General features: G+C 38.5%; 1 protein-coding gene across 4 annotated transcripts in view; it reads right to left on the bottom strand.

Annotated features, from left to right (window-relative positions):
- Nucleotides 1–15,198: 15,198 nt before the first annotated feature.
- PMS1 (PMS1 homolog 1, mismatch repair system component) overlaps nucleotides 15,199–23,570 on the bottom strand; it is an 85,893-nt gene continuing 77,521 nt past the window's right edge. For 2 of the 4 annotated variants that reach the window (XM_034786489.1, XM_034786490.1), the window contains exons 12-13: nucleotides 17,868–18,028; nucleotides 15,744–15,908 (exon numbers count right to left, since the gene is read on the bottom strand). In XM_034786489.1, coding sequence (XP_034642380.1) covers nucleotides 15,744–15,908; nucleotides 17,868–18,028 — 326 coding nt within the window. Of the gene's footprint in view, nucleotides 15,909–17,867; nucleotides 18,029–22,120; nucleotides 22,336–23,570 lie in introns of those variants that run through there. The other 2 variants (XM_034786492.1, XR_004647748.1) reach the window with 2 other exon arrangements.

The following is a 23,570-nucleotide window of genomic DNA, read 5'->3' as shown; positions in this document are numbered from 1 at the left end:
TAGCTTTTTTAATCAACTCTGAAATTAAATTCCCCTTAGACAAATGATCAGACTCATGAACTTTTTTCCTATTTCAGATCTTATTTTCATTTATATTGGAATGAGCTGGCTCCCAAACAAAATACCAATAGGCCACAAAAGGATCTGCTAAGGCACAGAACCTTAAGGACATCTCTATATTGCAGGCATGGGGGATTGTTATACCTTCTTCAAACTACTTTAGTCTCCGGTTGTGCAGAAGAGAGCTATCAAAGATATTTGCGGTGCCTGACTGAAGTACTGAGGTACAACTGATTAGGAGAGTTTGCCACTAATTCTGTCCAGTTGGAGAGGCTTTCTGACCTGCCGAAAGAGCTGTATAATCCAACCTCATAAGAGCAGGCATTGCCGATTTCAAGAGTGGGTGTCTCTTTGATAGGATTAAATGGACTGACTAAAGCTTTTTCATTTGCAGGATCAGCACTTTTGTTCTATTTTGGGGATGGAACATAGATACTGAAGATCTCCTTTTTACAAGCTATATAACATGACCTGCGCATAAACTGTCTCACATATTAACAACAATTATATGCTATGACATGTTTATCTAAATATTTTCTGTTTCATCCAGTTATACCATATTTATGATCTAAACATCATTCTGAAAATGGACTCAATAAAAAAGTTTTAAAAATGTCCAATTGGTTAAAAGTGAACAAATGTGGCCATGTATGTTAACACCTGGAAAAACTCAGAGCATGCCCAGCTGGCTGCTAGCTGGTCACACATTCCTAAGTTTACAATTACTACCAGTGTTCTCAAACCAGGCTCATTGACAAACAGTTGCAGATGGCTAAAATGCTTATGTTTGGAAATAGCTTTACTCAGCAAAATCTTAGAAAAATAGTGCATCAATAGAAGCATTTGTATATGGAAATATCAGCATATGAATACAGTTTTCCAGTGTTGTCACATATGACCTGCATGCTGGTTGCAGCATATAAAATGAAAACATATTTTGTGTCATATCATGTACAAGACAAAGGGAGCCAAGAAAAAATGCAGGTTAAATCCACCTACAAGGAAATACAGAAGTGGGAAATACTTGTAATGAGGAAGGGAAGAGAGCACGAGCAAGAACACCTTCCTAACTTTTAGTAATAGTACCATATAGCACACTTCTTAGAATGCTGGCAGTGACTGTTTGTAACCTCACAGTTTTCTTTTAAATTGCACTACTCCAACTTAATATTTCTTAAAGGCAGTGTCCTTGACGGCAATGTGAGGTGGTTCTCTTCTTACGGTACTTGGTCTTCAATGTTTGATGGTGGTTGGTACTAGAATAATTTTTTTCCTGCATTAGAGGATACAGCACACTGGCTTTAATGGTTAGAGCAGGGAAATAGCAGTCAGGACCCCGAAATTCTGCTCCCAACTCAGCCACTATCTTGCTATGTGAATGTTTACTTCTCTGTGCCTCAAAGCTTGTCTACATGGGGAATTAACGGGAAAGTTAGTGTGAAATAACAAGGGTGTGAATTTAAAGCACTATGGCTATTCTGCACTAACTGCTCTTGTGGACACACACACACACATTCCACACTAAATGTCCTTTTGCAGTTTAGATTAATCCATTTTGGATTCAGCAGTAAACTGTTCCACACTAGCTATTCTGGGCTCTCCCCCTTGTAGACAAGCCTCAGTTTAACCACATGTCAAATGACTGTAATATTACTTACCTAGCTCATACAGGTTTGTGAAGCTTAATTAATGTTTTAAAGACTACTTTGAGATGCATGGATGGAAAATTCTAGATACCATAACAGAAAAGTATTATCATTGTATATGCTATGTAACAAATTTGGGAGTAGTGTAATATTTGTGTGTGTGTGTGTGGGGAGAGAGGAGTGGTGGTTGTTTTTTTAATTCAGCTTTTCAAATTATTTACTGAACAGGGAAGAAAAGACAAAACTATGTTGTGCCTACTGTAGTAATTGGAAAGTTCACACAATGGGAAATTATTCTGTTCTCACTATTTATAGAAATGATAATATGCAAAACAGAAGTTTCAAAAATTGCATTTGATATTTCTTATCCATCTGCAGGTGGGAGCTATCTTACTAAAAAGTGACACTATTTGTGACACTGGCATTGTGGGAACAGTTATGAAAAGTGGTATATTACTTTTTATCAAGTTTAAATATGTGACAAAAATAAAAAATTAGACTATTAAGGTTTAAACATAAAAGCAAGAAGAATTTAACTTTGAATTATCACACTTCTGACTGTTAAGTGTCAAGCATGCTAGAAACTGATTTGACAGAAATGATGAAATATCACTTTTCAGCAAGATGGCTATAACTAGCAATTACAACAGAAACATCTATTGAAAAAAACCTAGATCTCTAAATATCTAGACCACTTATCAGAACTTTAATTATCTGACTATTCTTTCTTCCATAACAGAACATGAAATTCATACTCTTCTAAGTTTGGTCATAAAAAGTTAATTGTACAATTTCCTAAGTAAAGAAATTATAGGAGAGCAAATAGAGCATCAAACAGTATTCTGCTGTCTTCTGCACAAGAGTCACACCAGAATGATTAGTACAGATTAACAGGTGATCATCTTCATACATGTGATCAACAAGACCAAAGGTCACCAGGGTTTTAATTTACCATATGCTATAAAATTCATATCTTAAACTGACTTAACATTACATTTTTCAGATATTATGCATGCCTTGGAGTCAGCAAATCACAAGTCAGATTACACATCACTCACTGTAAACTCCTATTAATATTCTGACCCAACAAAGCATGTAGTATAGAGGAGCTCCCTAGAACATTAAGCCTTCTGTTTCCTTGGGCCTGATCTTGCACTCCTTTACATAGGCAAGATCTCAGTGGAGAGGAGAGGAATTTTGCCAGGGTAAGGAGGGCAAGATCAGCCCCATTATTCAGGACTCTACTGATAATTCACTCTGTACTCCTTATTACTACTATTTTGTGACAGCAATTTATAAACTCCCAATATTTTAACTTCAATTATAAGACATTGATTTCATTCTGGTAAAGGAACTGATGAATTCTATGCTTGATTAACCCCCTTTCAAGAAGCTTCAAACATATTTCATGACAAATTTAAACGTCTAGTTCCCTGTTTTTCTAGTATTACTTTATTCAGCCTGCAACTCCATAGGCCAATGCTGATTCTAAATAAGTCCGATGAACTCTAAATGACTTCTATGTATATAAATAGAACATAACAAGCTATTAAATCTTTCTTACAACAAACTGTGCTATGCCAAAATAGTTGCTCTGGATTTTTGAGCAGCAATTGAAAGATCTGTGTTGATAACCTACCAGCAACCTGGTAAAATAATTATGGTTGCAATATATTCTTTTCAAATTAATCTTTCCTTAAATAATACATTTAATTTTATTCCTCTTTTTTCCTTCTATATTCCACTCAGGTAAAAAGAGCAAAAGAATAAATTAGTACCCTAAAACTTTCACTAGCATATATTATGTCACTATTTAGCATTTCAATACAGCACTACCTTACTATAGATAGATAGGCACGTAGAAATCTAAAAAGAAATGGTAAGGCTTAGTATATAAAGAACAAAATAACTAAAAAGTATACAACCTTTAAAGAACTAAGGTGCTGTAAAAAGAAACTAAATATTTTTAATATCTAGAGAAAAGGTCATAATTAGGAAAGAAAATAGTGCATCTGCAATTTACAATAGTTATCATGTGTCTAGTAGTTAGAGCAGGGTACTGGGTGACTGGAGGCCAGTCCCTTCACCCAGCCACTCTGCATTTGGCTGGATGTTTTCACCCTAGGAAAGTCTCTTATTTACTGTTTTTTAGTTTTTGTATCTGAAAAATAGGAATAATGATCAAATCTTGATACTATATCATCTTTGTACATCATACAAATGATCTTGGTACTATAAAAGCACTTTTAGATCCTTGGATAAAAAACTTGAATAAGTGCAAAGTATTACTTACCATTTCTATTGCTAGGCATTACATTCAGTTTCCCTTCATGCGTGATACATGATTTACTTATTATCAGAAATGAGCTGAAACAGGAATTTGAAATCCACATCTCTTTGAATTTCAAGAGAGGTCAGGGGCTAAGGTTTGGATTCAAAAACCCACCCTTACACTTTTGATTTTGGGTTGGAGGTGTCCTATTTTCTGGTTCTGGTTCAGATGCAGTAGAAAGTTCACAAAAACAGTCATTCGAGAGATTTCAGCTCAAGATGACAAAAATCTCACAAAATTTCACTTGTCTACTGCAATGTCTGTCATTTTGACCTGAAAACCTCTAAAACAGAATACTTGCCCTCATTTAGCATTTAATCTGAATTCACCTAAGGCTCATGCAGTTCTGGATCTGACAATCATCTTTTTAGACTAGCTCCAATTATTGTTCCGAATAAAACATTTAGTTCAGATATTACTATGTGTCAAATTTTGAATATTATTTGCGGGCAGAGGCAAATACGTGACTCATGTGGTTTTGTCTTATTGAACAGTATGCTACAAATGAATGTTGAAGGTGTACAGTGTTCAATAGGGCTATAGTTATCCAAATAATGAATTAAACAAGCAAGATTGTTGATGATTGTAAGATAGATATAAGAAAAATGGCTGCAGATGCATGCTAGTAGAAAAAGTTACAGCCTAAAACCCTAACTGTAAACATTATTTGAGCATTTTAAGAGTAAAGATATTTTACCAGTGATTTCTCTATCAAGTTCTAAGTATCTTCAAAAATTGTCTGTCCAAACACGGCATTACTGAGCTGCTGCGCTGTTTTACTGTTGGATGCAAATCATTATGAGATTACTACAGTATATAAAGCATTTTGATGTGAATTGTAAACATGAATCTGTGCCTTCAGTAGAATGAATTAAATAATTAAAGTTATGGGGCTAGATTGCCTCTTCAGCCCACTGAGGTGCAAACTGTCTGCTCAGCAGAAACTCCTGAAGGCATTGTGGCTAAGGCAAGGAAAATGTGTCAGGAGTGCTTGGAGTGCACATAGAAGCAGGATTTGCTACACACATTAGCAGGGTACAGCATGCATTCCCCTACAATAGCTGAGCTCTTCTAGTTAGGAAAGAGCTGCCAGCAACCTTCAAATAAGCAGTCATTTGTCCTTTACTCAAGAAACTATCTTGGGACATTGATAATCTTGCCAATTATTGTCTTGAACTTTTCTTTTGCGGAGAGGAGGTTGTTACCAAACAATTTGGTCTGAAATTTTAAGATGTCTTTGACCACTTTCAGTCTGGTTTTCAGCTTGAGTATGGTAAAAAGTGTGTTGGTCTCACTGGGTCATTCTCTTCTGCTTGAGATTGACGATGATCAGGCATCAGTGCTGGAACTAGGAGTGCTCCGGCACCCCCTGGCTTGAAGTGGATTCCATCATATACAGGGTTTACAGTTTGGTTCAATGGCTCTCAGCTCCCCCATTATACAAATTGTTCAAGCACCCCTGTGATCAGGTGTCCAGGAAGATTCTTTTAAATCTATCAGAAGCTTTTGATAAATTGAAAATGAATTTTCTTCACTTGCTTGTGGACCAACTCCTATTCTGAATTTAACATCTCAATCTTACCACCATTTAATAAAATTCAATAAATGATTATTTCTAAGTGTAGAATTTACATTATGTTGTGAAATGATGTCATCTAAACCTATATCTTTAAAGATCAATCCTGACAATATTAGAGAGAGAGGATCATGAGCACATGTTCTTTTGAAACTATCTTCTATTCATCTTTCCTCAGTAATACCCAGATTATTTTCAGATGATCCAATATACAGAGTATTCAGGTTTAAAAAAAAAAACAGCGAATGTTCCCTTCTCTCTTTCTCTTTTTAAGGTCACAAACAGGTAATTTTATGTTACTTGGCATCACAGAATCCCCTCATAATGGGTTTTCTAGGGCATTAAAATCCATAAAAATCTTCTCGTATGTCCAGGTTTTTTTAACCTTTATGGTCTTCATTAACACTATGATTATTTGACAAAGAACAATAAACCCATATATATTTAATACAATACACTGTATTCAGAATAATGCATGCACCTTATAAAAACCCTTTAATACATATTTTTAATTTAAATGGTGAAGCATGAAAGATTTAGGATCTGAAGAATGTTTTCAAAATGCAATGATTTAATTAATGCCGAGTTTCTGCATGCATGCATGAACAATTTGACCTGGGTTTGAACACAATATTTTAATAATGCAGCTGCCATATTCATTGGTCTCTACATTTCCTGGAAGCTAATCTGCTAAACAATTTACAGTATTAATCTGCTGTGTTTCCGTTCTCTGAGTGCTGATTTGGTAATGCTCTACAGTTGCATGACATTTCATTAAATCTCTACTCTTTTTTTTAAAATGCTGAAAACACCTACAAATCCTCCAAAGTTAAGTGAATAAAAAAAGTGTCTTTATAGATGAGGTTTTTCAGCTGAAAGCAGACTAATGTCTGAGTTGCAATTGATTATAATGAAGCTCCAGTCCCATTTGATTTGTAGTATAATCTCTAAAACATTATACAGTACAGCCCATGCAGTTTTAAAAGGGCAGGCATCACAGTTTGATGATTTTTCTTTTCCAAGAGACTGACCTGATCACAGCATAGTCAAAAGAAAGGAACTGTATATTTCAGCACATCAGTAATAGAATCTTTATAATGAATCATACACAAAAATTAGATGAACTATTATACTGAGATTAAATAAATTAACATTGCACAGAATTACCTATTTGATATAAATAATCCAAGACACACACTCTTATTTGTACTGAGATAATGGCCTAGTCTACATTTAGTATTATTTCCATATAATCAAAGATAATCATGACTTGAATTTTTGGGCCTGATCCATCCTGTTCTGGAGAAGTTTTATGGAGGATGCCCATTTACTTTAAAAAGAGTTTGTGAATAGATTTGCAGGCTTAGACCCTAAAAGTGTAATTATTTTTTCTCAGGAGTTTAGATTTGTTTCACAAAAGAGTAAATTTGAGAGTATATAGATATAAAACCAAATTCAGGATTTGATCCTTCATACATTTACAGACATGAGCAATTTGGTAATTTCACCCATGAGAGTAATCCAAGCCAATGGAGTCATGAACAAAGTTATTCATATGTGTAAGTAATACAGGACTGGCCCTCACGGGGTGTAAAACACTAAAATAACTTTGGATAAACATTCATATTCAGAAAAGAGAAATTAACTAAGAAATTCTATAATTGTGAATGAGAGCAGCAATATAGTGAATATTTCATCATATATTGTGAGAATGTTCAGTAGTGGAAGATAGGATTAACATATTACTTTAAAACATTCCATTCCTTTCTGCATCTGTTTACTGATAATAAAAGAAACAGCTGTTCTAAACATAACATACTAACAGGTGTAAACTGTTCATTTGAGATTTTAAACAGGAATTATATTCCATTTCCCCTTTAGCTATTTTGAAATTATATTCTAAATACTACTCCCATTATTTTAAATTATTAACTTATATTTGCTTAACTTCTGGTCATTGATAAAAAAAATACACACAAGGAGTTAGCTTACTTCTAGTTTTGCGCAAAAGAGTCTGTTCTTATACAGTACAGATCCTGAACTAATTATGCCAGATGTTTTCCATAAAGTGTTTGGTCACACAATTAAGCAGCTTTGCTTTAGCAAATGTTCTATATCAAATTTACTGCAGAAAAGCATCATAATTATGAAGTAACACTGTATCAAATTCACAGCACTAATATCTCACCATGTTTAGTTAAGCTCTAAATGATAATGGAGCTTGAAATTGTGTATTTACCTTAAGTAAGTCCTCCAAATCATCTGCAACCATGTTGTGCTTAATTCCAATCCATTAACAAAAGATTTAATATTTCCATATTTGAACTCCCAATAATTTTAGATACGATACACATAGCACTTAAACATAACAAAAAGCCACATCTGATAGCTTTCCTTCTACAAAACAGTGTATGCACTGCAACTTTGTTACAACCCAGTCAGTAATCCCATTTTATCAATGCTTGAATATAAATTAAACAAACCAGACTGAAATCCTCAGTATTTGTATATTAAGTATTGCTATATGCTTGGACATTTATTTCAGAATAAGCTGCACTTTATAAGCTGCACTTATAAAAAATGCATCAACTATCAAGGGTCAGCTTTGCAACCCTGCCACATATCAGTGAGCACTTACACAAGTAGTAGCAACATGTGTACTTGGAAGCCAAGGGTGAAATGAGACTACTCTTGTAAGTGGTCACACTAAGGTGAGGCTGCTTATGTAAATCCTACCCAATATGCAAAAAAAGATGTACAATCAAGTGTGAAATAGTTAAACCCCTTTAATAATACAACTAAAACCCCAGTTCTACAAATACCTATCACATAGGGCTTACTGCTACCAGTGATTTGGCATTGCTCATCGAAATAAGCAAGACACCTGTTTATGTTTACTGTACAGTACTGCTCTGGAAATGTTTCTCCCTTTGTTCTCCATATTTAAAAAAGGAACAACCCCGAAGTAGTCTGAAATATTCCACTCACTTCTTCTTTTCCTAAAATAACATTTCTCAAATTAACTTTCAAAAGTTTCCTTTCACAAACATGCTAATTATATAAATCAGTAAACATTACCTTGACAGCTTCACATTTACACACACAGGGACAAGAACGACCTCTCTTTTCTTTCTCTCAATAAGATCCTTCTGTAGTTAAAAAGAATTTTTTTTAGTATTTTTGTATAAAAATACTTTCTAAACTTGAGCTAGGCAGATACTTGATCTGGAACTACTTCATAGGAGTTGCCATACTTGCCCAGATAGTGGTACATCTAGTCCAGCAATGGCTGGTACCAGACACTTCAGAATGTTCAAGGTTGCTTGAAAGTAAAAACTGTTTTCTAAATGATCATGCTGTTGACCAATCTGGGCATATTTTGGGAGAAATCACTGGAAGTATCATCAGTGATACCACATTCATGTGACTGACGATGAGAAAAGAAAGATTAGTTAGGATGAAAGATACTTTGGCTCACCCAATGCCAAACTCAGATTATATGTTGTGCATTTATCCATTCTAAATGTAAATAAATAAAACAGCCAGCAGAGGGCAATGCAAATACTAGCAGTCTAGCCTTAAATGTCCAGCACTCTACAGATGTGATGGAAATTACTCTGTGGATGATGGTGAATAAATGCATACCAGCTTAACAACTCTACAAAAGACAGTGCACTTGCAATCTACAATATTAATTTCAATCATTATCTCATTGCACCGACAATGTTAAGAACTCTGAAAGAAGAGCTAAGTAATATTTGTTGCCTAAGTATAACACAATACTAGTATTAGAAAGTAAATTAGTACGGTGAAATGGTTTAAAACAGTGGTTCTCAGCCAGGGGTACGTGGATCCCTGGGGTGTGCAGAGGTCTTCCCGGTCTTTTACACCAGGCTACATAAAAAACACTAGCGAAGTCGGTACAAACTAAAATGTCATACAATTACTTATTTATACTGCTCTATATACTATACACTGAAATGCAAGTACAATATTTATATTCCAATTGATTTATTTTATAATTATTTGGTAAAAATGAGAAACCAAACAATTTTTCAGTAATAGTGTGCTGTGCCACTTTCGTATTTTTAGGTCTGATTTTGTAAGCAAGTAGTTTTTAAGTGAGGTGAAACATGGGGGTATGCAACACAAATCAGACTCCTGAAAAGGGTACAGTAGTCTGGAAAGGTTGAGAGCCACTGGTTTAAAATATTAGTAATCATTTTATAAATAAGCATCAATACTGTACAAAAATTAAAATGTCTTTGCATTAATAGAATCTTTTCATAGAAGAATCTCTTAAAGGAAGTAGTGGAAGACATGTGACTTGGGACAATTAGAAACAGATTGTAAGGGAAACCACAAAATGTAGCGTAGGGGAACCCAGGCCCACCTTCTACTCTGGGTTCCAGTCCAAGGCAATGCTTCTATATCGTAATGCCAATTTTTTCCAACCGAACGCTAAAAATCTCCCAAATCTGGTGAAAAATTCCCAGATAAAGTTTTTTACAGTGCTTCTATATCCTGGAAAATTTCCCCAAACCTGGAAATTTGTGAGTAAAATGTTTCAACTTGGGAAATTGGAAATTTTCATTCAAAACATTTTACTTACAAATTCCCAGATTTTGGGAAATTTCCCAGGATATAGAAACACTGGCCAAGGCTCTGTAGCAAGCAATTAAAGTCTGTGGCTGCACTCACCTTACTGCTCTAGACCCGGGATTATTTCCTACCATATTTCTCCAATCTGCCTAGTCAGACCTCTCTTAGGCCTCTTAGGTCTCAGGGGTTCCTATCCCTCCCTCTGCCTTACTCCAGGAAATACGACCACAGGCTTCCCCCTACACTAGCACCAGTTTCCTGGCGAAGTTCCTACGCTCCCTCACAGGTGAGTTTCTTTCTAATTAAGCCTCTCCACACAGCCTAAATCTCTTTCATTTGCTGCTTAATTGGCTGATTGGACCCACCTGGCCTAATTCAGCTCTGCCAGGGTCAGTGTGGGGAATGCACTCCATCACACCATCTTTCCTGTGCTTCTTCAGGTAGATGACAAGTTAAATGTTGTGTAAATAAACCATTACAATAAAATAGCAAGCACTTTCCCAGAGACCCATAAGAGCCCTCCTTTTTACGATGCTTGTATCAAGAGCTGCATCTGTGGACAATTGCTTTTGTTGTACAATTAGGGAGGCAAACTGGGTTATCCAAATAAGGAAGCTTGTTGTATCTTTGATTATCATTATATATTAAGACTTTCAGAAATGTACCCCTGATATTTTTCTTTGCAGCCTCCCTTAATAGTAAGGATGCCTTCAGAGGGAAAGTAGTAAGCAAAACCTGTTTATGACCTAATGTTCCTTGTTTTTCAAGAAACTCTGCTTTGAGGACATGCAAAGAACCAGCCAGATACCCAACAAGCCTTGCAGGATTATGGAGGGGAAAACTAATATAGTGCTCTCTATTCTAAAGTTATTTTTTATTGTTTGTAATGTGGTACTGCCTATATGGACCCAATCAGAATCAAGGCCTTCTTGTGCCAGACACTGTACAAGCAGATTTTATATATTAAAAAACAAAACAAAACAAAAAAAACCACCAGTCGCTGCCCTGAAGAGCTTACAATCAAAGATAAAAAAAACACTGATCATAATGATATCTGTGACACAACAACACACTATTTTGTTTTAAATATAAGAATAATACATGGCTAATAATACATGGCGACACAAAGAAAAGAAGAAGAAAAAGAAAAAGAAGTCTGAGAAAGAAAAAGAAAAACATGGCTAAATGGTGACTTTTAGATGGCAGCCACCACACACGATTGAGACTAGCTGACAAGACATATACCTGACAATATACAATACTCCCTAAGAGACTGTCTGTTGAGGAAATTTGAGTGACATATCACTCTACAAAGGTCTGAGTGACTTCCTAGTAAAAGTGATCACCAATAGACCCACCTTTGGTTTGTGCCTCATGTCATTATTGCAGTTTCTGAGAGGGAACCAGTATGTTGTACTTTGTTTAGACTTTTGTGTAGCAAAACCTGAGATTGGGAGAATTCTAGTGTTTAGAAGAAAGGGCCTTTAAAAGTAGGGTAAATCATCTGGGCCTTTTTAGCCTTTACCTCAGGAAAAGCAAACAAAACTACTTTCCCAACTCAGTAGCATTGAAAGTCAGATGGAAATTATCTAAAGTACTTGTATGGCTCCCATCATTAGTATCACAGTGCCTCACAATCTTTAATATATTTATCTTCATAATAGCTCTGTGAGGTACTATTGTATAGCTGCCAAGCATTGCCGTGCAGGGCAATGCTTTTATAGTGTATGGATTATATTCTCCTAACTACTGTGTACATTTAAATGTCTTAATGATTTGTTAGACGTAAGCATATATGCACAAATGTAATGGTATCTATGTATGTTTGTTGTAAGGATGTGATAAATCTTTGAATGGGATTCAAATCATGCATTAATCCATTCAAATCATAAATATCTGAATTCCTCAAACCTTAATCCACAAGACTATGTGCCAATCCTTATTCTGTATATATTATAAAAATACAAGTATCTTTAACTGTAATTTGTATTGTTTTATATGTTGAAAAGGAAACAACATAACAGTTCAGTAATCAGAGTACTGCATGTTATATAGGTTACAATAAGTAGCGGAATAAAGTTGGTAAATATATTTGTTTAAACTGTATCCAAACTCCAGAAATCTGTAGCCTGGTTCAAATGGCAGGAAGAAGTCTCTCTTTCCCAGCTTGCTCTGGTTTTCTTGTTCCTTCCCTTATCCCTGGGGACTGCTATTCATAGCCTAGCAGTCTGTACTCAGGGAAGAGTACAAAAATCAAACATAGCTATATTTTTCCTCTTTCCTGTGCATAGAAACACCTGGGTTCTCCACTCATCTTCCATTTACAATGAGGTCTGCCAACTCTCTCCTGAGTCCCCATATTCCCACCTCATCTTCATTCTAGAGGGTCAAGTCTCCTGGGTCTAGTGATATTTATGTTCAAAGTATTTGCATATATTTTCTAAATAACATTCTTGTCTTACTCCTGGGCCTCTAACACTCAGATAAAGTTTACTTTTCTACATTCTCTAACTTCTCCCACTTTCACCACACCTCTACCTTGGGATTCCCCGCCACCCTTCATGCCTCATTCCCCTAGCAACTCCACACTGTTTACCCTCTCCTAGGTCTGTCCCTCTTCTTCCCATGCAACCCATCACCTTCCCTTGCCTTAGCTCTCTGTTCCTCTCTCCTGGGTCCTCCCCCCACCTCTTGTGGCTTAAATCTCTCACATTCAGCCCCTCCTCTTCCCCTGGGAAGCCTCCTTTTTAGGCATCTCCAGACCCACTTCCCAGGGTCCCTCTTACTTCTCCCCCAGGCTTTCTGCCCCACAACCTGCACTCATGGCTCTCCAGTTTCACCCAGCATCTTCAGTGCACCAGCACCTTTACCTTCCAAGAGCCCCTCAGCTCTACACCAGCCACTCATCTCTGCTCACCCCCGGCAGCCATTTATCCCCTGCCAGCATAGCTCCTGTCTGTGCCCCTTGGCAGTTGCCTCACACACCTGGGTCAGGGGAGTGGTGTTCTCCTGAGTGCTTTGCCCCCTTGGGCCTCTGAAACAAATGGAGCTGAGAAGCAGGCAGCACTAAGCGTTCTGGCAGCAGCCTCTCATAGCACTCCCCCTCCCCCGCACAGCAAGGGGCCCGGACATCCGGAGGAGAGCCCTTGTTGGGTGTCAGGCAGAACAGTGGGGCTGGGCCAGGAGAGGGCTGAGCTGGGGCAGGACTGACCTGCCCTTCGGCCAGTCAGAAAGGGAATCACCCCACTGGCCACTGCATTAGATTTAAAATGAAAAAGGTAACAGTTGGGGACCCAGGTGACTGGCCTCTTAAAAAAGCCTTGGGGTAGGGTGGGGAGAGACAGGGAAAAGAAACACCTGTAGCAGGCTCTACTCCCACTGACAGGCCTCACAGCTGCAGGGCCCTCAACGGCCAGGAACCATCCAGGAAATTCTCTTACCCCCTGCATCCATCCCAACGTCTCATGAGTGAGAGCCCCTGAGCCGAGGTGGGGGTGTGGTGTGACGCATCCAAGAGCGGCAGCCACCTGTCAGCAGCAGGGGGCAGGTTCTGTGGCCGTTGGTGGAGGGTTAATGAGGACGCAGCAGTTTGAGGAGCTGAAGGGAGTATGGCTGTGGGAGGAAGGTGGGTTGAGAGCGATGTGGGGGGAGCCGTAACCGCTGGCCTTGTATTTGGACACCAAAGCCCCCATCTTCTGCAGTTCTTTACTGATGGACCTCTCTCATTGTTAATGGTGACAGCTGCTTTAATAAGGCAGCCCCTTCTCCCCTCCCTCCGCTTTGACTCCTCACACTCTTCCACAACAGCTTCTCCACTTGAACCCCTTTACACTCACTCCCATTCCTGTACCTCCACTGCTACTTCCTGATGAACGCACAGGTGTTAGACAACAGGCAGCATGTCTATGTATGTGGGAAAGTGATGGGGCAGCAGAGGAACCAGCTAACAGCTCATACCCCTTTGCAGTTGCTAAAACCTCACATACCTGGTATTAGCCAATGGAAAGGGAAGATGTGATTACCTAATCATCTCTCTCCGTTTCATCCCTTTACCCTACCCAAGTACTCTTCAATTGATGAAGCAACACTTGTTCACATTTACCCCTGAAGCCGCCATGCCTGGGTTTCCTTCTCTTTAAATGGGAATGTCTAACTTGCAGCTCAACATAATAACAAATACATCTCTTAGCCCCCCCTCAGATTCACTATCTAGATGCACCACCTGGAGAGGATTGTGGTCCAGCTGCTCCCATTTAGATAGAATACTGCACACTGGCACCTTGACTACATAGGCCACACTTTCATAGTTAAAATGGGCCAGGCTAGATCTGCTCTATTCTATGCTAATTCAGAACCAAGCTCAGGCTCCTGCCAAATTGATGTCAAAGACTTCAGATGGGAAAAGTCTGGGAATCTTGACTTCAAATTATTGACAGCAGCAATGTGAGGGTATGTAAAACTTTATACAAGGGAAATATTTAATCCCACCTCCTGCCGAGATTCTGTGTCTCTGTGAGGCATTTACTCCTTTGGTGGTTGTCATTTGCACATACTAAAGTCCAATGTTATATGTTTAGGTTGAAATCTGTACACATATGGCATGAACTGTCAGCATAAGATGCTGAAGGAGTATGGAAAAATGATGGCCCACACTCCAAATACAGTGCAACTTAGATCCTGAACAGCACAGAGAAATTTGAAGAAGAAAATTTGGAGTCAAATTTGCAAGTATAGGTGCGTTTGCATTGTGGAGTCATAATGCAAAAGTATACTTATGTATACTTTAGTTTCAGCCTCTGTTTGAAAATCTGACCGTTGGTGGGAATCATGTATAATGATAAATAAGTTAAGAGAAATTTACAGTAAATTTTTCTCTCTCATCTTAATCAGACAAATTCATGCAACTCCACTGAAGTCAGTGGAGATCAGGTCTGAAGCTGGCCCATTATGTTTCTTTTATATTCCTTTATTGTTTAAAGACTCAAGGTAATATCTTTTATTAGACCAGGTTCTATTGGTAAAAGATACAAGCTTTCGAGCTTCACAGAACTTGTCTTCAGACCAGGGAAAGATAATCAGAGTGTCTATTACTTAGATCAAATTCAGAGGAATGTAGAAAGCAGTGTAAGTTAACCCTCGGTAAGAGGTATACCACTAAGTAAGTAAGACTAAAGGGGTCTACAGGTTGTTAGGCACACATTTTACATGCAAAACTATGTAACATGCACTGAAAAAACACCATGATAGTTGCAAACATTTATTAACTAAATTCTTAATGGGAAAAAAATAGCAATGAGTTGTAGCAAATAAATTTCTGTACATTACTCAGTTTATTTTCAGTTTACAAATAGCAGCTGAACTTTAAAAAACAAAAGACATTGAACTTAAGACAGTGAAAAGTTGCTGTATAAAAACTTTGTAGAAAACAGGCTGACAATACAGAGTACAGGTCACAATTAAGGAGAAGAAATACAAACCCAAACAAAATGTCCTACTTTACTGAATAACTTCCTTGGATTTGTGCTTGTTATTTAAATTCTGGAATATCTGTTAAGTATTGAAAAAATGGACGACCATGAACACAGCCTTTATTTTCATTTCCAAGCTGTTGCTTCATCCTGTAAATTGTGTCTTCTACATCCTCTTTTGACATATACAAGGGTAGCTGCCGAGACATACGCACTGCTTCTCCCTGTGGAGAGGAAAACCCCACATAAATTTTATAGTGCTACCTTGTATCAGATTAACTTTTAAAAGATAAGACTATTATCCCTGAATTTATGCAACTAAAACTGGCATAATTAGATTTTGTGGCTAGCAATAAAGGAAAAGTTCTTTACCAAATTCTTTTTACTAATTATTATTTTATCTACCTCTATTATATCTCTACTCTCTCAACTTTCTCTTTGCATGAATTGTAGAAATTTTATTTATTTTTTGTATGAAAGCTGTGCACTTTCAGATTGTTTGAAAACTGTGTGCCTCTCACTATGATTTATGTGAACTTTAGATGTAGGTCTACTTTCCCTACACTGATCCCTTAAATCATTTCATAATTACCAGATTAGTTATGGTGGTGCTATGACACTGGCAGACCCGGTGCCAGCTCATGCCAAGGCCACTAGGCCTCACTGAACAATGATAAATGTAGAGCTGGAAATCGGTCTGGCTCACCTGTGTGTTACTATTGTTAAAATAGGTGTTAGATTTATAGAGAAGTGTTTATTGTTGGACTTTATGAAATTCTTGTGAGTTGCTGCATACATTAATTTCATTATAATATCTGTATCTTGTGTTATAAGGTAATATTTAAGTGTTTGCTTTGTAACTATAAAACTGTATGCTATGAAACTGGAAACCCCAACATTCAGGAGAGAAGCATTACCAAGTGTGAAAAACTAGTTTACCATAAGTAGTGTCATCTCCTGCCCAACAAAAGAAGGCCCATAGACACCAGACAAACCATTGTGGAACATCAGCAGACAAAAGACTTTGTTGATTGCTCCCCCCCACACACACACCCTTGAAGAGGGGACATACACAAACCTCCCTTCCATCATAGTTAGAACTTTGGGTGGGGGGGAGGGAATAAAAATCCCTTACCAGAAGAATCTGTATCACTATGCTGTTTGGCATTTGGAGAGGGCAATATTTCTAAGTATAAGCAAGGAATCCCCAAGCTGCTTAGCTTGGGTTAATCCTAAAGGACATATAGAGCTTGCGCATTACAGCAGCTTCTATTACTTTTTGAAACCTAAGACTGTAACTCATTTGTGTATGTTCACCTGCTTTAACCTTGTAAATAGCTCTAATTTCTTTTTTCTAGTTAATAAACCAATAGTTAGTTTATTACAAGATTGGCTGCAAGCGTTGTCTTTGGTGAGAGATCTAAGGTACAATTGACCTGGGGTATGTAACTGGTCATTTGGGACTGGGAGTAACCTGAATAATGTTGTGATTTTTGGTGTAAGGCACTATCTGTCTATTGTCTGGGTGCCCACGGGGACTGTCTGTGACTCCATATTAAGGCTGCTATAGTGCTTCAGGAGTCCACACTTGATACTTGGTTGGCAAAGTCTAATTATAGAACACACAACCAGTTTGGGGTTTGTGCCCTGGTTTGTAACAATCTGCCCTGAGGTTGGCAACCACGTTTGAGCCACTCCAGACAGCTTGACAGGAGTTAAGAAATTTTGGCTGTGATACATAAAAAGGAACCAATCACTTTCTGGAAACTGTAAACAATTTTATGATGACTGTGCTGTAACCTGGAGAACAGCCTCTTTATAGTATTTTCTATATAATGTCTTATCAGGTCACAGTTAATTTATTCAAACTGCATTTCTTCTTTGAAAACTGCCAACATAAAAAGAGTACCTTCTTACTGAAATATGCTTCCTGAGCATATTCAGAGCCATATCTGATGACTGAGGTGACCAACATGTTCTTACTCCTTTTAGCAACGCACAGCCAATTCAACTGAGAGACAGTCTGTTGGATTTTATTGTTTCTTGTTCATTATCAGGAGTCTCTCATCAGAATAGAACTGCATTTAATTAATGCCAAAAGCTAGAGAGACTTTAAAATGGCTTCAGCAGTTTATTTAAAAATAAGATGACCAATACCTGGAAGCAAACCTGCTATTTCTTACCTCCAAGTAGTTTATCACTTTGAGAGGTCTACACTCATATACTTCCTTTGCATTTTTGTTTATCACGGCATTCAGAATTTCTTTTAAATCTGATACACCATAGAATGGCAGACAATTAGCCATTCCTTCTATTTCCAGCTGGTTTTCTGTAGCTGAATATCCTGGAAATAAGAAAAGAAAATAATTAGTATTCCTGATATCAATAAATAACATTTACGTTACACGCTGTTTTGATTTATATCCCAGAATAAGCCCAATGAAAATAAAACTGATGTAAAAACGCTTAGTAAACTAGTCATTAGAATTCAATACAGTTAAGACAATTAATTTTGCCTTCCTTGGAATGAATAGCATGACCTCCTCCTGGGTTTCATATTAATCATGTGTCACGAGTGCCTTTTCACACCACATGTGCCACAGTTTACTTGAGTTCAAATCCTGGTTAGAACTGTTTAAATGCTTACACCACTTTACAGTATTTCCTCTTTGGGCAGGCATTTTAATCCCATAGCTTTTATTAAAACAAATTAAATTAAAGTTGAATATGTAATGATTTCAGCATCTACAATTTGTTTTTATGAACAGTGTGTTGATGCTAGTTGCTATGCAAATGGTTTAAACATCCGTCCAACTCAAACTCAATTCTTTGGGACAGATCCAATTCCCGTGGAAATCAAAAGAAGTCTTTCCATTGAATTCCACTACCACAGAGCTTGAAGAACCCAAGTCCTCACAAGTGAACCTTTCCACAGGGCCCTCCACATCCATCAAGGGGTTGCCACCACTGCAACTGGACACCTGAATAGGGACCTCCAGGGCAAAGACAATCTTATTAATGTAACCAACTACTCCCCAGCAAAAAAACTCAACTCCCTACACCATGGGAATCCAAACCTTTAAACAAATCCAGACATCCTCCCTACTATCAAATTAATCCCACCCAAGCACCCTCCTTCCATCCCAACATAAGCTTCTCTCTTCTTTAGGGCTCATCCTCTGCTCACCTCATTTTGCACTCAACAAATCCCCTAAAAATGGCACAAACCTTACTTTTGCTAGTATCTATCTCAGACTCACAAAGGAAGAGCGTTCATGACAATCTCAATCCATTCCCCTGTGCCCACTGAGTTTGAGAAACAGGCACTGAATGGGGAAACGGGAAGAGCATTCATAATGAAAACCAATCCAATTCATTGTTTTACTCTAAGTTGTCCCATGTAACATAATTTTATGTAACAGGCTGAGTTGGACTTGTTTCTGAAAGTCAGCAGAAGATGGAGACATAGGGTATGTCTATACTTTGAGCTGAAGGCATAATGTGCAACTCAAGGCAACATTCTCTGATCGAGCGAACGTGCTAAAACCACAGTATAGTTGGGAAGGCACAAGCGGCAGGAGGGGCTAGCTGCCCCGAGTACATACACAGCATCCTGGACAGCTATGTACTCAGCATGGCTAGCCCCTCCCACCACAGCAGCTACACTTTTTTAGCACACTAGTTCAAATAGAGATAGAGTATGTCTCCTCAAGCTAGAAATGACAACTTCCAGCTCCAAGTGCAGACATAACATTAGACTGGTACAAACTAGAATAAGGCCTGATCTACACTGAAAACTTACATTGACATAGCTATGTCTCTCAGCGGTGTGAAAAATCCATACCCTGGAGACACTTAGCTATGCCAACCTAACCTCCAGTGTAGCCAGAGACAGGTTGACTGAAGAATTTTTCAGTTAACCCTGTGTGATGGGGTGCTGGGCTGGAACTCCTGAGCCAGCCCTCTGTCATGCCAGCCCCAATTAAGGGAGTTAGATTGGAGCTGCCTAGAGAAACCTGTGCCTGATTGGCAAAGGGGAAACAGCTGCCAGTCTAATCAGCCTGGGGCTGCATAAAAGCCTCAGGGGCAGGAAGCCAAAGTGGGGGCAGGCAGAAAGGGGGGGAAGCCAGAGAATGGAAGGAGAGCGGTAGCGCTTTCCTCCTGGCTGCAGAGATTGAGAAGTCCTTAAGGCTCAAACCCCCAAGCTGTAGATGGTGAGAAGGTGGTGGGATTGCATGCTGTAAATAAACTGCACCAGTGATTGTTGAGCCAGGACCAAGGGGGGCCCTACTATGCCCGGTTACACCTAGCTACTGCCTATTGGGGAGGTAGATTAAATATAATAAGGGGAGACCCCCTCCCATCGCTATAGTGTCTACACTGAAGCACCACAGTGACACAGCCTAAGTTAAAAGAACAGTGAAGAGGGGTCTTTAAGGCTTCCGATAAAGTCACAAGTTAATATAACAACAAATTGAAAGAGTCTATACATGGGAGGAAATGTTTACAGCTGAAATCACAGAAATGTGTTAATATTTAATCGAATGAGGTTGCCATCCCTTTTTTGCACATTATCTGGTGATCACTAAATGGTAGTGAGAGGTTGTGCATGCTGAAAGGAGCAAGCTTAACTATCATTGCTGGCACCTCCACAGTCTCCTGAGACCCCAGGATCCATCATGACATCCTTGGACTTCATCATACTGATCCTGAGAGATGTCATGCCCAGACTGAGCCAGACAGAGAGAGAACCAATGACATTCCCACTTTCACTGGCTTCGGCTAAATCCTGCCCATCACTTTGAACGTGAGACTTGGGTTTCTGCTCTCCCTCCCTCCCTTGTGTTATATTCCTTCCCCATCTTCTATTTTCTCTTCCCTAGCTCCTTTTGTCTTCTGTCTCAAAAGAGTCTGGCTTAGACAGCTAAGACAATTCCATCTTTTGCAACACTGTTATGTGTCTGATCAGACAGGCAGCTAAAAGCAATGCTTAAAACAGCCTGACAGTGGTACAAGTTTGCCAGCTCTTATAGCGGCTGACAAAACCATGTACACTGTGCTTGTGTTTCTCCAGCAGGGAAGCTGGAAGTGAGACTCGGCACAAAAGACGGAAGCTGCATTTTCTATCTTTGCTATTCTTTCCTCTCCCCTTTTGTGTGTATTTGTTTAGTCTTACTGTAAACAGGATCAGACTTCAACAACAGCAGCTCCAGCCCACTTCAACTAACTTTCTCTTTCCCCCCAAAAAGGACACCAGGGCCGGCTCCAGGCACCAGCTTACCAAGCAGGTGCTTGGGACGGCAAGTCCGGCTCTTCGGCGGCAATTCGGCAGTGGGTCCCGCACTCCCGCTTGGAGCGAAGGACCTCCCGCTGAAGTGCCGCAGATCGCGGCTTTTTTTTTTTTTTTTGCGGGGGGGGGGGGGGGGGCTGCTTGGGGCGGCAAAAACCTTGGAGCTGGCCCTGAAGGACACAATCCATCAAAGGGGGGGTTCTCTATCAAATACTTTATACAGGCAAAAGGGAGAAGGAGCTATGAAATATTGTTAAACTGAAAGCCTTATTTAATGCTTTACATTTCAAATGCTACAGCTGTTTTTCCTTTCTGCACCCTTGATGAAAGGTTACAAAGACTGTGAATGGTAGTCATTACAATAAGAGTAAGCCAATGATAAAGTAACATAAAACTCCCAACCACTCATTACTGTTGTAACAATAAACAAAAGTTTAATTAACATCTTCGCCCTTGTTGGTCCTGACACCCCCCATTTCATAACACAATACCACCCTCCTATGCAAGCATATCATCTTTGCTACTAGGTGAGAGATACCCAGTCCCTTGCCACAGAGTCTGGCTAGACATGTAACTAAAACTGCCTGAATGGTACCTTTGAGAGCTAGGAAGCTGCATCACAGATGTCACAGTGTAAACTCTGGCTCGTAAGGCTTATGAGACAGCTAGCTTGCAAACAGAATGAATGGAGGGGTGGGAAATATTTTTTTCTACAAGGTATGTGTACACCTTCCTGATGTGACTGGATATCTATTGAGGTGGGGTGGGAGGGAGGAATGAGAGATATATTGACTTAATTTTGCATGTAGGAAATGAACTATATTTTTGTCCCTGCAATATTCTGACTTAGTGTGTAATTGGTTTCAGCAATCTTCCAATATCCAATTTATAATATAGAGCTTTCTGATCTAATAACTGAATATACTCCAATCATATTTGCTGAATAAGCCACACCTTTCTTAGGCAAACACTTTCAAAGCTGAGAGAACAATCACTGCTATCTGAGGCTCGGACTGAAGAAAAGATGGACTACCAGCTATTGTGCAAACGTTATTATTGATATGGCATCCTGTGCTAAAATAAAGAAATAGAAGGACAATCTCATGCTAAACCAACCAAATATATAAAATAACACATTCAACTTACATTAAAAAGGACATTATGGCTGCAAAGTCAAGCCCTCACAAGCTAAGGCTGCCTGTGCTACCTTAATTTGGCTTCCTTCTGTTTATGCATTTTGACACAGTCTTTAATTACATGAGCACATCCTATTTTTTCCACAGGACCCCTGCCTCATTCAGTGCACAGACTGGAACTTCTCTGGGGATGAATAAGGGCTGTGTAGTGAAGGAGGCTGTTGTCTGTAGGAAAAAAAATAAAAATGAATTTTCCCCTCGCTTGATTCTTGGAACCAACTAAACCATTTTAACTGACCATTTTCCAAAACAATTCAGCTTGAGGCAGACATCTGGCATGGAAAATTTCAGCTTGCATATATTCTAAAGCCAGAAAGGAATGTAGGCCATAGGACTACCCCAAAATAATTCTGAGAGTATATCTTTTTAGAAAAATATCCAATCTTGATTTTAAAATAGTCCCTGATGGAGAATCCCCCACAATCCTTAGTAAATTGGTCCAATGGTTAATTATTCTTATAATTAAAAATGTATGCCTTATTTCCAGTCTGAACTTGTCTACCTTCAACTTCCATCCATTGGATAGTGTTATACCTTTCTCTACTAGATTAAGAGCCCGTTATTAAATATTTGTTCCCAATGTAGATACTTACAAACCGTAATCAAGTCGCCCATTAACCACCTCTTTGTTAAGATAAACAGATTGAGCTCCTTGAGTCTACCACTATATGGCAGGTTTTCTAATCTTTTAGTCATTCTCACAGCTTGTCTCTGAACCCTCTCCAATTTAACAACATCCTTCTTGAATTGTGGGCACCAGAAGTGGACATAGTCCAGCAGGAATTGCACCAGTGCCAAATATAGAGATAAAATAACCTCTATTCCTGCTTGATATTCCCGTTTCTGCATCCAAGGATTGCATTACCTATTTTGTCCCCAGCGTCACAGTGGGCACTCACGTTCCCTTGTCAATTATCTACAATTACTAACTTTTGATTTCTATTCATTACCATCAACTTCCCCTTTCTTCTATTTGTTGTTTTTTATTATTATTATTTTACAGCTGCCTTCACTTTCCCTGTAAACCAGGCTGTTTTTTTAACCAGTTGGGCCTTCTTCCTCGATTGTGGCTTTCTGGGCATCTAGTAAAGTATTCTTAAATGATTCCCAATTATCATTCACATTTTTTCTGATTAAGAGTTGGATGGTTAAAGTTTGGCAAAGTTATAAGCAATTGAAAACAGGGTCTTATAATGGGAAGTTTCAGGGGAAACAAATTGATTGTTTAGAGTTCTCAGTATTCCAAAATGGACTAGTCTAGGGTTGGTCTGCAGATAATTTTATCTAGAGAATAAAAAAATATCTATATCTATAAATAAAATAATCCCAACTCACTACCTTGCAGTTGAAGTGAGTCATGAGAAAGGCGAGCTAGAGAGGGTCAGTAATTAAGCTGACAC

This window comes from Trachemys scripta, chromosome 11, assembly GCF_013100865.1.
Source record: "Trachemys scripta elegans isolate TJP31775 chromosome 11, CAS_Tse_1.0, whole genome shotgun sequence".
In the NCBI taxonomy this organism is placed as follows: Eukaryota; Metazoa; Chordata; order Testudines; family Emydidae; genus Trachemys; species Trachemys scripta.
Note: the sequence above shows the minus strand (reverse complement) of the source record. Positions and strands in the feature narration are given on the sequence as shown.